Below are 16,082 nucleotides of genomic sequence, written 5' to 3'. Positions count from 1 at the left end.
TGGTGACTGGAGGGGAGCGTTCATAGGTTGGAGGGAGAGGGGGTTTTTGATGACTGGAGGGGGGATGGTGGTAAACAGTTTGGAAGAAGAGGATATTGAGAGATGATTTTAGTCTCTGAGACTGGGAGTGTGAGTTTAGACCCTGAGATTAAGGGTTGTGGGAGGGGAAAGAGTTTAGCTGCTGAGACTGGGGGATAGGTGGGTGGAAACCATGGATTAAAATAAACTAAGAACTGCTGAGGATTTGGGGAGTGGTCTCAAACATGTACTATATAGCAGAAATATTTATTGGTCTAAATTTAAAAACTGAGCAAATGGAGATATTAAAGTAATTAATTTCCTTATATTTTTCAATGCAGGTTGCTGAGCGCACTGTATAGTTTTGAGTACAATGGATACCTTTGAGCGCTCTGGATAGCTTTAAGTGCAGGATAGCATTGAACGCACTCAATGTCTTTTGCCATTTGATGTCAAAGATTTCAAAGTGCTGCTGATCTGAGGTCATTCACATGAGAACATGTGTTGTCAAATGATCACTGATAGTTTTTGAGTGTTTTGAATACAATAATGATGTCAACATTTTCTGGTAGGGAGCCGCTCCGGCCACATTTTATTTTTAAAAGTTGAAACATCTTCATAGGGCGCTCTCGCGGTCACCCATCTACTTCAGCGGTGCCCACCTCTGAAGGCCGGGGTGCCAACATTTCCATGCTGGACTGCATCTAATCGGGTGGGACTCCCGGGGGCGGCCATTTAAAGGCAGAGGGAGATCCAAAATCTCCCCCTGGATTCCGCCGCCAGCATTTGTCCATTTCCATCACGCATTTCACCCTGACACAGGATTGGAACCTGGGGAACACAAATCCTGCCCATGGTACCCCCAACCTGACCGTCCCAAGTGCTTTCTGCATATACAATGATTCTCCAGCTTTTTATGCAATTACTTTTTTCCCTCCAATATCAGTGAAGGAATATTACATACAGTAAGTTCTTGCTTAACGTTGTAATTGCATACCTGAAGAGTACAACTTTAAATGAAACAACATTAAGCAAATAAGATTTTTCCAATTATAATTATAACCAATGTTATAATTATAACATCATAGTTAGATTCTGTAGGACCTCTTCCATCAGAAAAAAAAACATTGTACCCTGTAAGTTGAAATACTTTGCTATATTTCTATAATGGTAAAACTTTTAATATAAAATAAATTTTGAAATATAAAAGAAATATGCGGACTCTTTATTCTTACTCTGGCTCACTGCCTGTTCTGCATGCTAGCTCTCCAACTCACTGCCTCTCTGACTCAGTCAGCAGCAGCTGGGAGCATCAGTGAGGGGGAAGGCAGCAGTGACTGTAAGAATTGGCAAGAAGGAAAGTTGGCAGCAACTGGGAAGGTCAGCAAGAGGAAAAGCGGGTGAAAAGGGAAGTCGGCAATGCCGGAAAGGAATAGCAAGTGGGAAGGTCGACATTAACCAGGAGGGTTGGTGAGTGGGAAGGTTAGCAGCCACCGTGAGTGTCAGCAAGAGGGAACATCCGCAACAGAGAAGGTCGGCAGCGGCGGCGAAGGTCAGGAAGAGGTTGCTTCAAAAGGGAAACGATCAAGTCTTGTATCAGACCCAACACAAAACAACAGAACTCCTGGTGCTACTGACCCCATTAACTGACTGCCATTAAAGTGGAATGACTTGAAACGAGTCAACTTAAAACATGGGCGTAACAGTATACCTTGAATTGCAAATTCCATGTTACCATTTAATTTTACCCATCTTTTATAATCAGGCTGTTCTCGAGTTGTCAGTCTTTTAGGGACAAATTATTTTTACCTCTGTTAATCAGCTTTTGTTGTTTTCTAGGTTGGAATTTATGCAACTGTGGCAAGTGAACACTTTTAAACAACTCGATTGCACATTAACCATTTGGGTATTGGGTATAACTGACCTTAGTACATGTTGCTAGATGAGCTTTTAGTCCAGAAAAACTTGAGTAAATTGCTTCACAACGCTGTAAAACAGAATATGGAAGTGAAAAACCTGTTTCTGCACAGCAACCACAATAAAGAGAGGAAAAACACAACATAACTTAGTGAAGCAGTAAATGAGGTGTGACACTAAAACCCTTCCCTACATTGAAGGGAGCAGCACTGTAATAACTAATCGTACCAGACTATGGACTATAAAGTGTCATTCAATCTGCTGCCTGTAAACTGACTGGATTATCAATTGTACTACTCCGAGATTATGGCTGGAATTTTACCAGTACGCCCGCCCCGATTCCGGGGGCGGGTGAAGCTCGGATAATGACATTCTCCGTTGGCCTTGGGCGGTATCATATGAAGCTCAGGCGGACATGCTGGTAAAATTCCGCCCTATGAATCACAGAATAATTCTAACATTGTACTTTCAAGATTTTGGAATGTGAGCACACCTTTCAAAAGTTGTCATTATCTGTGTAAGGAATGTATAGTTGCAATTATAATATTGTAATATGAGACACCTAAAATGTGATACTTTGGCTGATTCGTCATACATATCTTTTTGTATTACTAGTCATTTTAAACGCGTATATTGAAATAAAACAGTTTTCCCTAAAAACAATTCATCCAACATGTTTTTTGATAGGCAAATAAACCCTACAGTTTAATTTTGTTGTACATAAACTGGCAGAACAGATACTATTTAACTGCATTCACTCTACCACAGTGAGATAACCTGGAATGGGAGAGTATTGTTAAAGAAAGGCTTGAAACGTTGCAGGGAAACTAATATTTTCAGAATTCTGAAAGAGTTTTGGACGATACATGCCAATATGTTGTTTTTATTGGTTAGAAAATAGTAACTATGAGCATAGATTCAAGATTATCAGGAGAATTCAAATTGAAGTTAGAGGAATATCTTTCACACAAACTCGATTAGAAAATATCACAAGAGGCTAATCTAAGATGCCATGGGTTGGGAGGGGGGGAAACTTTAACCCCCTGGCTGATAGGAATGGTGGGGATGGGGTTAAAATGGCAAGTGAGGAGTTTGCACCAACTACCCAAGGTCTCCAATCCGGCAGGGAATAGGGGAGAATAGAGAATAGGGGCTTGGTTTAAATGACAAAGTCGTGTTCCAGTTGTATAACCAAGACACCTGAGCCATTTTAACTGATGGTCAACTTCGAATTGTATAGCCTCAGATCCACCAGCAAAAGCTGGAAGCAGCCAGATTCCTACCCACAGGAAGTCCGAGTGTTCCTAGTCTGGCCCCAGAAGAATATATATTTTTTATTCATTCATGGGACGTGGGTGTCACTGGCTGGCCAGCATTTATTGCTCATCCCTAGTTGCCCAAAGGCAGTTGAGAGTCAATCACATTGCTGTGGCTCTGGAGTCACCCGTAAGCCAGACCGGATAAGGATGGCAAATTTCCTTCCCGAAAGGACATTAGTGAACCAGATGGGTTTTTCCAACAATCGACAATGGTTTCATGGTCATCAATAGATTCTTAATTCCGGATTTTTTAAATTGATTTCAGATTCCACCATCTGCCATGGTCAGATTCGAACTCGGGTCCCCAGAACATTGGCTGAGTCTCTGGATTAATGGCCTAACAATAATACCACTAGGCTATCTTGGCCTCCCTTGCACCCTAAACCATGTACTTGTCCAATTTTACAATGCCTTGTAGTATCGGCTCATCTCAATGGCATAGTCTAATTTCTGATTTCATGGTGCATTTTTACATGTGTACACACACCATGCTTTTTAGGACGTCTGTTACATAAATTGCAGAACAAGTGGCCCCAATATTGACCCTACCATCTGTTCGGAGAGTGGGGAAGAGTTATAGATGGGAAATCTGGAAGTACATACAAGGACAGGGATGATGGGAAAGGAAGACTTGGTGCAAGTTGGGATACAGGCAGCAGAGGTTTGGATGAAGGTGGAAAATGGATGACCAACCAGGAGAATAATTAATTCGTAAGACGTGGCAACATCATGTTTAGTGGCTGCTGGGCTGAGGCAGGAGTGGGAACAAATGTTACAGATGTGGAAGAAGATGGGTGTAGAAATTTGTCTTGGGTAGTGGTGTAAAGTGAACAATATTAGATTGAAGCATTTGATGTTCATTATAGTAAATAGAATTAAATATCAGGCGCTGGTATAATGGGTGGCTGAGCTGATAATTCCATCCTATGCCACCATAATTAGGCAAATTTCTACCCTACAATCTTAATAACAGAGAAGAAAGGCAAGGAGTGGTATCACAGCTCAGGATTGCATACTGGGCAGTGATACTGATATAGTAACTCAACCTCTCTCCCTGGCCACTGTTTTAGCCTACATTGCTAAAACAGTGGCCAGGGAAAGAGATTGAGTTACTGACGAGGTACAGAGCTTGTGGTAGTGACCAAAGGAAATAACTCTAGCCTTCCCAATGTTTAACTGATGGCTATCCATGACAGCATGTTAGAGAAGCTGTCTGATAGTCATTGGAGGTGCCAAGAGAGATGATGTTAGAGCTAATGTCACTGAATAAGGGGAGGCTCATGTCAGCAGGCTGGAAGGGAAGAGGTCAATGCAAGGGAAAAGATAACTAATTACAATGTTAACGAGGAAAATAAGTTGGATGGTCAGCAGTTTAATGGAAAAGGATCAAGGGAGCGGGGTGTGGGGCCTATGTACAAAATTAACTTGGAAACAGCATGAGAGGAGTTAGGAGAGAAATTCAAACATCACGAGGCCTACTATACAAGACCAGTGCTGTAGGGAAAAATCTAACATATGATTCATGGCTGACTTCACTTACATTATTAGGGCAGCAGATCTGACCATTTTCTTTGACCTCATTTTTCCAGCTTTCCAGCTGTTTGGGGTTGAACGATGGTAGCCCAGGACGAGTATATTTAAGCTACACCAAGAGACAAAGAGCTGGGTAAGAACAGCCTACAAGCAATATCTAACCTGCGAGTCATGCAGTAAATTGTAACACCATGTGATTAGGGCTACACCAATTCTATTGAGGTTAATATCACACCAGCTGTTACTTGGAAAGCTTGACACTAACTCTTTACGTCCAAATTTATGGTGTTACTTCTTTCTGAAACAGAGAAACTAAACTTGCACACAGTACTCCAGATGTGATCTTACCAAGGCCAAGTATGGCTTTGCTGAATTGAGATGTTATACTCCTGCTTTGCATCTCTTTTGACTGTTTTCTCACAGCATGGAAAAATTGGACAGGATTTTCCGCACAACCCCCACGACCTGTTCTGCAGCGAAAGAGGTGGCTCGCCATTTGCCAGTGGTGGGATCTTCCGATCCTGCCACTGTCAATGGGGATTCTCTTTCTATGCACCCCCTGTAGCTGGGAATCCCACAGCGGGGGGTTCACCATTGGCAGGACCAGAAGATCTTGCCAGCAAGAATAGTCGGAAAATTCCGACCATTATGTAGATTGTTTTTGTAACCTGTTCACTGAAGTCCCGAGTTTCAATTAAGTCAATGGCACTGAAATTTAGTTGGCTAATGTCTTAACTCCAGCAAGCTACTTACCGAGCCCAAGGAATGTGGCAGTGTCAGAATTTTCTTCAATGACTTGCAAGAGAAGAAACTTCCATCTAACTCTCACAAGGACCTATGTGGGTCCCGCCACTGATGTCAAGGCCAATTAAGTGGACCCCAAAGATCACCCAAACACTTAAAATAATTACATTTATAAATCGGCTCTCTGCTTGGGAGGCAATAAAGAGATAATGGTCAGGGTCGCGGAATTTGGAGAACACCAATTAATGGGCGGGCATCAGAGTTTCAAGCTGAAATGCATAGTTAAAATTGAAAGTGCTCCGAAAGAGACATATTTGCCTGCCTGCTGCATGAAAATGGGATTTATTCCCAGTGAGCACACAAACTCTGGCAGAGTTTCTGGACTGCACGCATCAATATAACCCAAAGAACCTCAGGACTGTGTGTTGAGCAGTAGGGAGCCAGCAGTGGATTGCAAGGGTCATGGTGATAGGTGATTGAGCTCTAGAATTGGATAGGATATGGTTGGCAGGAATCTGCATGAATGGCCATTGGTGGAATAAACCATTTTGTATTCCTTGCTTACTTACACTTAGCTCCTCCAATCCCATGTGGGACAATGGGCACCAAGACTCCACTACTGGCCCTGGTCCATCGCAACCTCTTTCACTCCAGCCCAGGTGGTGTCCCACTCTCAACAGTCCTCCTTAAATGTGCTTTGGGCCCATTGTCTTCTTCCATCTGTGGGGTCCAATCTACTGCCACTGTGGCAGTACGTCCAGAAGGCTAGATATATATCTTGCCAGCCTCAGTTGTCTGTCATGATGTCCTGCAGGTGTCTCTGACTAGTCCCCTGTAGTACTCCCACATTGCTAATGCTGTCTCTCTATGTTGTGCCCAGGACATTACATAAGCAGCACTGGTGAAAGATCTCCAACTTACCTGATACCTTTGCTGTTCTCTTCCATGTCTCGCTGGCATAGATTGTGGTTGGCACTGCTTTGCACATGTAGACTTGCAGTTTCATGGCTGCGTTGATGGTGTCGGCTGCCTACACCATGCGGAGCTGCTGGAAGACAGATGCTGTTTTGCTGATTTTTGTGTGGGCGTCAATCTCTACATTACCTTTACTGGAGGTGTTGCTTCCAAGAGAGGGCAAGTGGTTGGCATCCTCAGTGGTCGAATGAGAGGGCCTTGTTGCTGTCCCATTGTCATTGCATTTGGGCAGAATTCTCTCATTCTGCCTGTGGCATGCTTGGTGGTGGGTGGGTGCAGTGAATCTGGCGGAGCTAAAAAGCCAGAAACCTGACGGTGTCAAATCATAGAATCACAGATCCCTACGGTACATTTGGCCATCGACTATCCATAAGAACATCTTACCCAGGCCCACTCCCCCATTCCTTGTAACTATGGCTAATTCACCTAACCTACACATCTTTAGACATTAAGGAGCAATTTAGCATGGTCGATGCACCTAACCTATACATCTTTGGACTGTGAGAGGAAATTGGAGCACCCAGAGGAAAACCATGCAGACTTGCGAATAATGTGCAAACAGACCGGCACCCAGGCCGGAATCGAACTCAGGTCTCTGGTGCTGTGAGACAGCAGTGCTAACCACTGTGCCGCCTGTTGCAATTCTCCCAATGGCAGGTTAATGGTGGGTGGCTCTTTCCACTGACAGGTGGCACAGACACAATTTGCATCTCATGAATGCTCAATAAGACATGTGCCCACCAACATCCCGTCAGACCTTACAATCTTGTGTCACACCAGCAGGAATTTACAATGGGGGGCATGGACAAGGCAGTCCTCAGTTTGCCAGAGATTTTGGGTGAGTGCAACAACTTTCGCCTTGGGTCTGCACTGCTCCTGATGCACTGTACACCACTCCTGCCTCCGTCTCCATGCCGAGCTGGTCTTCAGGGACAGCACTGTGCTGCTGGACTCATGGACCCTCCTGCACCATTGAGTCAGATCTGAACCGCGCCTGGGGTTGTGGAGTACAGGGATATCCTTGGCCTTGGTGCTACACAACAGTCTCTATCTGAACAGCACTATGCCATGGACACTGCCACCCCAACAAAGGCCTGAGGTTAGACTGAGGTGGAGCGTGAGATGAGGCTGGGGCGGGGTGTGGCCTAATGAAGACAAGTGGGCAATGTGGAAGGAGGGCTGTGCAAGGAATGGGAGGATGGGTAAGGGCTCACAATGTCAGGCAGACAGACAAGAAGGTGGATGAAGAAGATGAACAATGGAAAGCAGAAGGAAGACCGAATGGGAGGGAAGTTTGACCCTGATCAGGCTACATGAAAAGTTCACAAACAAGTGGGTCAAAGGGATACCACATCATTTACTGGGAAGGGATGGATGAAGGCTCCAAATGCGTTGGTTAGAGATCCAAGTGAGGTATGGATGCCTCACAGGTGATGGGCTCAAGGGGAGGGTGGTTGAATCAAGGAACCAATTTCTTCTTGAGGCTGCTAGCCTTTTCCTTCTGGGTGGCTGACATTCTGCACGGTCTGGTGAAGAGAGTGATATGAATGCACCGGCCTGGTAGTTAAATACGGCGCCGGGACCTTCAAACCTGTCAGCTGAGGGCAGGTGGGCGAATCAGCTGCCAAGAGAGTCAGAGGGCAACTCGCTTGTGCATAATTAATGAGCTTCCAAGTGCTGAACCTTGCACAGAATTCCACTGTTCTGGTCAGCAGTACAAGCACTGCTGGAGCTGTCCACTTAGTCTCCAAATGGGAGAGTTCCACCCTTGGTCTTTTCACAGCTGATGTGTAGATCAGTACTGATGCCTCTATTCTCAAGACTGGTGGTCACATCTCAAGAGTGCGTGCGAATCTTTGGTCAGCAAGTCAATGTCTTTTGCAAAATCCAGGTCCGTCAACTGGTGGTTGTGCCATGGGATTCCAAAGTCTGTACCCACCGCCCCCCCAGCACTGCATCCACATCACGAAATCAATGAGCAAGAGGAAAAGGAATGGGGAGACTATACAGCCATGTCATTGTCCTGTGATGATGTTGCAGGAGTCCGTGGTAGCTTTGCTGGTCTTGATGGAGCAGATTAAATTTCCAGGTCAGTCGTCCAAAGAGCCGTCAAGAGCCTGAAGGAAAACAAGGCATCTGAGATCGCGGAGATACCGGCATAAGGCAAGAATACTGTCACATCAGAGCTCACAGATCCATGCAACAAGATCTGGACTGCAGAGTACGTCCCCAAAAACTGGAAGCAAGGAGTAATGGCCAATCCGCCAAAGATAGGGAACCTTAATGACTGCAACATCTGGAGGGACTTAACACCACTGTCAGTACCTGACAAGGTCTTCAGTGCGGTGCTACTCAACAGATTGAAAGAAGTAGTAGACGGTAGACTTTGTGAAGAGCAGGCAGGTTTCCAGGGTGGTTGATCATGCTACGAGCAGATCTTTGTGCTCAGGAACATCACAGAGCAGAGCATACAGTATCAGAAGCCATTGTTATCAACTTCATAGGTTTCAAGAAGGCTTTTGATAGCACCCATCGGCTGTCACTCTGGTACATCGCAAGACAGTACAGCATTCCATCAGGGTATATTAACATGTTCAAAGCCTAATATCACGACTCCAGCTGCTGCTTCAAAATTTTGCATTAAACTGAGTGTATTCAAATACCCTCTGAGTAAAAACTGTTGCTTTTTTCAATGTTTTTAGTGCATGGCGACTTTCATATAGAATTAAAAACCTCTACAGGAAATAACATGATGTAATTACCGAGAGAGCCCACATTCTGTAGCACACTGTAAAATTATTAAAGTAACCATTAAAATAAATTTCAGTCAAAGGTCTTCAATTTTCCTCAAAAGTCACTTTCATTGAAATAAATATTCCCTTACCCTCTTAATATCAGGGACTAAGTCATCTTTATTCCTCCTTCTGGTCCAAAGTTTTGATAGTTCGTCCTCTGCAATTTCCTGGAGATGAAAAACAGCGACTTGTGCAGATCTTCGACGGATGCGCCCACTCGGTGTTTTCTCAAACAAATTCTCCAAGTCTTCCTCTACCGATTTCTGATCAGAATCTTCAGCTGCCTAAAAGGATATTTTGTTGGAATTGTTATTTTCAGCGTAATGGTTCAAAAGAAGCAAATTGTCCTTTCCTCCCTTTTTACAATCACATGAATTGATACAATGCAACAAATGTTAGTGGTTGCGAAGGAGAAGGAATGTAACTTATAGAGACGTGATTCTTCCTTGAATTGGGCAATTGATTATAAAGATGACAAGACTAATCACTTTAGAAAACTTCCTTTCAAACGTGCACGTGTGTGTCATCAGGGGCTAAGGTGGGAAAGAATTTATAAATAATGACGCACAACTTCCTGGTTCCCCAGCGCTGCATTTAGTACCCCAATGATGTGCTAGGAAATGCCTCTAGGAAGTTCCCATGTAAGGGCTTACCCGGCAATTGTCAAGAAGTTCTAACTTCCCCTCAGCAATTGCACTGGGCTGGGAACCATCCAACAAAGAAATTTAAATCGCTAACTTCGGCTTGTTCTGCCAGTTCTACCCTGATAGTTACTCTGAAAGAGTTAGCAATATAAGCTCAGTCCTGCCAAATGTAAAAGCTCCTTATCTTATCCAGAGTCAGCATTTGTTCAGTGACAGTACCCATGTCCCTGAATAAAAAAGGTTACAGGTTCAAGCCACACTTAAGCACATCATCTAGGCTGTCACTCTACTGCAGCACTGAAGATTTACTGCACTGTTGGGAAAAGATGAGATTTGAAACTGATGAGTTGCCTTAAAGATCCTGAGGCACCATTCAAAGAGAAACCGGGAAGCGCTCACATTTCCCTAACTGGCATTCACTACTCAATCAACATCAATAAAACAGATTGCCGAGTCATTTATTTCATGCCTTTTTGTGGTACTGGATTCTGCACAAATTATACTTCAAATGTACTTAATTAACTGTGAAGCTCTTGAGGATATTCTGAACACTATATAAATGCAAGTTCTTTCTTTATGTGATTAACTCCTAACAGCAGTCTTAATCATCACTAAAGACATTCACAAAAAACACCAGATAAACGCTTCAGTGTACCATGGACAAATTTTTAAAAATTGCACCATAATGCTTGCACATAAAAAAGCATAAGAGAAATGAAACGTTTTTAAATTACATTTTATTTGAAAATCATGAATTGGCTAAGATCAAGCTTAGGATCAAGTGCAAGATCAGGTCCAATGCCTGCTCTTGTCAGCTTGGATCTAGTGGGCAAGATTTTCCAGCCTCCGAGCCATGTGCTTCCTGCCGGCGGGAGATGGCGCGTTGTCTGCTAGCGGCAGGATTCTCTGGTCCCACCGCTGTCGATGGGAATTCCCACTCACATCACCCCACGCCAGTGGGAAACCTGTGGGCGGGTTGTGCTGCCGGCAGGACCGGAGAGTTCTGCAGGCATGAACGGCCGGAGAATTCCAGCCAGTATGTCCTTTGTGAGGGACAGTGAATTAGATTCAATTTGAATTGTTTTACAGGAGGAAGGACGGAGACGGAATAGCGACTTGCCCTGTCTAGTCTGCGCATTAGCTTTGTAACTCTGAGAAAGGAGTGCATTTTTTAAAATAATCATGAAATCTTACCATTGTGTGTTCTGATTTTACATGATAGTCATGACCGGCCTTCGATTTATACTCCTTTCCACAATGTTCACAAATGAAAACAGCTTTTTCGATATCTGCAGGTTCTTTCCCGCATCTTTTTAAATGGTACTGATAGCCCATCAGGCTGGCAAATGTCGCAGTGCAGCCCTAGGTAAACAATAATTATAAATATAATGTACTAAATTAAGCTTCAGGGACATATCCAATTTCTCAGATTACTCTGACATACAGCTGTTGCATATATTTCCATAATAGTATCCAATTTGGAGCTACCAAATGCTGCAAGAGCATAAATCTCCAAAGGGTAAATTTCACCAATCTATGTTCTCAGCACAGAATCTCTCCTGCTGCATGCACATGTAAAAAAAATCCAACAAGCAAGACTCTCTACCAGCAAAACATTATTGCAAAATTGACCCTAATGACTTTCCAGATTTAAAAAACTTAGGGAATAAAGCTTTAACCTTCCAATATTAATATTTAGAATGTATTTAACCTCATTAGGACACTTCAATTTTCCCATTTGTTTAAGTACTCTCCGGAGTCTCTCACGCTCTTGCTGTTCATCCAGCAGCTTCTCTGCATTCATCACAGGCTGTAAGATACGAGACAAGAGAATGCTGTTTCATTAGTTGAGAAATGTCATCAGCTAATTTAACATGTCCGCTACAACTCTCACCAACTTCTACAGGTGCACCACAGAAAGCATTCTTTCCCGGTTGTATGGTATGGCTGCTGCTCTGTCCAAGACCGCAAGAAACTACAAAGGGTCATGAACGAAGCCCAATCCCTCACTCAAACCAGCCTCCCATCCATTGACACTGTCTACACTTCCCGCTGCCTCAGCAAAGCAGCCAGAATAATTAAGGACCCCACGCACCCCGGACATTCTCTCTTCCACCTTCTTCTGTCGGGAAAAAGATTAAAAAGTCTAACGTCACGTACCAACCGACTCAAAAACATCTTCCCTGCTGCCAGCAGACTTTTGAATGGACCTGTCTCGTATTAAGTTGATCTTTCTCTACACCCTAGCTATGACTGTAACACTACATTCTGCACTCCCTCCTTTCCTTCCCTATGAACGGTATGCTTTGTCTGCATAGCGTGCAAGAAACAATACTTTTCACTGTATACTAATACATGTGACAATAATAAATCAAATCAAACCAAATAACTTATATCACTGCCTAGCGTGGAGCTTCATCTACTGAAAGCTTGTGTTGGGAAATTCCGCACACCTTCAATTTCTTAATATGTGCCCCAGTAGGTAATACTCCTGATTGGGTGCCAGAGCTTGTAAAATAAAACCTTGGCTGTTGGACAGGGATGGGAGCTTTAATTAGTTGTAGTCAAGAATTGAGGTTGTTTACTCACCTTATTGTTATGCTCTGCCATTGTGTGATACTTCAGACCAGCTTTTGATTTAAACTGCTTAGCACAATGTTGACACTTCAAAGCATCCTGCAGCTGCAAGCATTAGAGAGGAGTCAATCTTTCTCAGTTGATAAAACACTGCTCAGCACCATATAGTCTTAGCAAGTCATCGCAGAAGATTAACTTTTACAGAAATACAATTTTAGAGAAAAGACACTGTTTAAAAGAAATATCTTCCAAAATGCCTAGTTAATTTGAAAGTACATTTTTTTATAGATCACATGAAAAAAATAGTCAAAGTCTGATGCAAAACATCATGTAACATTTCTCGATGGCTTAGTTGAACTACAGTAAGACTTTAACTACAGGTTAAAGTCCAACAGGTTTATCCGGCAGCACAAGCTTTCAGAGCACTGCCCCTTCATCAGGTAAGTGGGAGTTGTGTTCACAAATGGTGCATATATAGACACAAACTCAATTTACAAGATAATGATTGGAATGCGAGACTTTACAGGTAATCAAGTCTTAAAGGTACAGACAATGTGAGTGGAGAGAGGGCGAGGGCCAAGCACAAGTTTAAGAAGTGTGTATTGTCTCCAGCCAGGACAGTTAGTGACACTCGCATTCCAACCATTATCTTGTAAATTGAGTTTGTGTCTATATATGCCCTGTTTGTGAACACAACTCCCACTCACCTGATGAAGGGGCAGTGTTCCAAAAGCTTGTGCTGCCAAATAAACCTGTTGGACTTTAACCTGGTGTTGTGAGACTTCTTCCTGTGCTTACCCCAGTCCAACGCCGGCATCTCCACATCTTAGTTGAACTACACCAGTGAGTAACTGAACTACCACTTCTTATTTTAGTCACTATCCTGCTCAGCTTTCACAGAGGTAGATCTTCAGATCATAGAAGCACCCAAGATGTCAACTGTGATTGTTTCTCTGGCCAGCAAGATGGAAAGTGCATGAATTGAAGATAACCTCAAAAGGAGCCGAGAAAATTTTATTCATGCCGAGGGTAGTTGGAAATTTTTGTGTAATCCTTTTGTTTTCCGGAAATCAGAATGTGGCTTAAAAACGGATTTGGGGTGGCAAGCAGGAGATGGGGAAATTTACGAACATCTGCACAGAGCAGAGAGACATAATAAGAAGTCTCACAACACCAGGTTAAAGTCCAACAGGTTTATTTGGAATCACGAGCTTTCAGAGCACTGCTCCTTCATCAGGTGAGTGGACCCACTCACTGGTGTTGTGAGACTCCTTACTGTGCCCACCCCAATCCAATGCCGGCATCTCCACATCAGAGAGAAATACGGTCACTTTCTATAATATTAAATCTGTTTCAGCTGTTCCCATTGATTTCCTCACCTGTTGTCCATTTGCGCACATGTATAATAATAGCACCCTCTGGGTGTTGAATAGCATACGGGACATGCATCGTCAAGGATTACACATTACTTGAATTTGGGACTAGAGGGTGTACCTATGTACCATATCCCAGTGAGGAGTGAAAGCTTTTAGGGAATGAGGAGATAAAAAATGTATGTTGCGTAAGAAGTTACGTGGGAAAAATATATAATAGATGAAAAACATTCAAAAATGGTTTCAAAAACGGCTCAGATAATTGAAATTCTTTTCTTGAGATAAATCACTTAGGTGCATAAATTTAATAACTTCCCGCAAATCTAATCATGAATGTCATTGAAATATAATATTCAAAATGTCCTGTTAAATAATCAGATTACATAAAGAATTCAATTTACATTAAATTAGCTATAAACTTTTGATCTCTCTTTAAAATATAATAGCATTAATATGTAGTCATTCCAAATTAGCTCACAACTGATCAGTCGATCGTGCTCCAAAGGAGGACTATTTAATAATTCTGAATGGAAGTGTTTCAAGTATCAGCTGAGTTAATAGCTTGTGGGTACAAGCCTCAATTTAGAACTTCAGCACATAACCTTAGCTGGCACGTCAGTATAGTACTGAGGGAGTGCTGCATTATCAGAATGCTGTCCTTCAGATGATATGTTAAACTGAAGCTCCAACTGACTATGCAGGATAATGTAAAAGATCCCACATAACTATTCAAATGCACTTCTTTTAACTATAAACAAAGTCACATTACGATATGAAGTCGAGTGGTCTGAGTTATGGGAAGAGAGAGAACCAGAGCACCTGGAGGAAACCCACGCAGCCACGGGAAGAACATGCAGACTCCACACGGACAGTGACCCAAGCAGGAATCGAACCCAGGTCCCTGGCATTGTGAGGCAGCAGTGCTAACCACTATGCACCTAACCTGTTGCTTTCTTCTCTTGTTCTGTGTATGTGAATGTGCATAATGAGTCCCATGGTAAGGACTTCATGACAAAGGATGAAAAGCAAAAGATTTCCCAGATGGAACTGCAGAAATACAGCTCGTAAGTTCTCTTCTTAGTTGTACAGCTAAGTGAAATTATTTTGTAATCGTTCCAGTCAAAGCTGATGTTCTGGTTGATCTCACAGGCTATGACTGTTGATGAACTTTATCTACTTCCTGGTTTGACAAGGCAACTGGGTAACTTAGCTCTCAAGTCAGTTGCAATTCCTGCATTAATGAGTGAATTTCTGAGCCAGTAGATTTTGCCTTCATTATCCTGTCATTTGCACGCAGGCATCATGGGGACAGGTGCATCTTCTGCTGACACCACGTTCCACTGGAATTGGTGTTAAATTTGGTGCGTTTGACCTGCACCTCAAATGACAGAACTACTCGATTTCTGCCCTCCTCCATACCCCCATAAACATAGCAGAATTACTGATCCTAACGGGGGGGAATTTTCCTGACCTGCTCGCCACGGGAATTGTAGCGGGTGGGGGATAGACTACGCAAAGGTCCGTTGACCTCAGGCGGGATTTTCCGGTTTTGGGGCGAGCGCGGCTGGAAAATCCCATCCTATGTTTTTTCTAACATGAGTAAAATTAAATTTTCCATACCTCTTTGCAGATTTCCAAGTGCTTCTTCAAACCTGCTACAGTCTTTCTGTGCACAGTCAGACAGTTTGGACAGACAACCTCTCCTTTCTCTGTTATCTCTTGATGCCACTTCTCCTCCTGGCTTCCTGTGATCATTAGTACGAGTATAAAATTAAGTACAAAAGTGAAAGATCTGTTTCCTTAATCTTAATTGTTTATCAAACATTTCATGTCATACTATTCATACAATGTAACATTGTTTGGAATCTCCGAACAATGGGAGCCTCATGCTCATGAAAACAGTAGACATATTCAATTCTATTCTAGCATATGACAGCTTTTACAACAACCACAGGTTACAATCTCTGGGCTGTATATTTTACTGGCTTTTATGGGTATTCATACTGTAAGTTGCCAATAAAAGTACAATTCTTTGCAGCAGCCAGATTTAACATGCTTGTCACTGTGCTGGTTGCTCAAGATCAAAGCATCGATGAAACAATGGCATTGAGTCCAGTGCAAGTGCAGCTTAACAGCCCAAAAACCTATTTCCAGATTGATAAATCCATTAGATCAAAGCAACCCTTT

General features: G+C 43.0%; 1 protein-coding gene across 3 annotated transcripts in view; it reads right to left on the bottom strand.

Annotated features, from left to right (window-relative positions):
- Window positions 1–16,082, bottom strand: part of znf512b (zinc finger protein 512B) — a 122,853-nt gene that overhangs the window by 11,656 nt on the left and 95,115 nt on the right. For 2 of the 3 annotated variants that reach the window (XM_078236569.1, XM_078236572.1), the window contains exons 9-15: window positions 15,516–15,640; window positions 12,535–12,627; window positions 11,657–11,755; window positions 11,140–11,307; window positions 9,391–9,585; window positions 4,795–4,896; window positions 1,943–2,005 (exon numbers count right to left, since the gene is read on the bottom strand). In XM_078236569.1, coding sequence (XP_078092695.1) covers window positions 1,943–2,005; window positions 4,795–4,896; window positions 9,391–9,585; window positions 11,140–11,307; window positions 11,657–11,755; window positions 12,535–12,627; window positions 15,516–15,640 — 845 coding nt within the window. The remainder of the gene's footprint in view (window positions 1–1,942; window positions 2,006–4,794; window positions 4,897–9,390; window positions 9,586–11,139; window positions 11,308–11,656; window positions 11,756–12,534; window positions 12,628–15,515; window positions 15,641–16,082) is intronic. The other variant, XM_078236571.1, reaches the window with a different exon arrangement.

This window comes from Mustelus asterias, chromosome 20 (genome assembly GCF_964213995.1).
Source record: "Mustelus asterias chromosome 20, sMusAst1.hap1.1, whole genome shotgun sequence".
In the NCBI taxonomy this organism is placed as follows: domain Eukaryota; kingdom Metazoa; phylum Chordata; class Chondrichthyes; order Carcharhiniformes; family Triakidae; genus Mustelus; species Mustelus asterias.
This window is presented reverse-complemented; position numbering and strand designations above follow the sequence as displayed.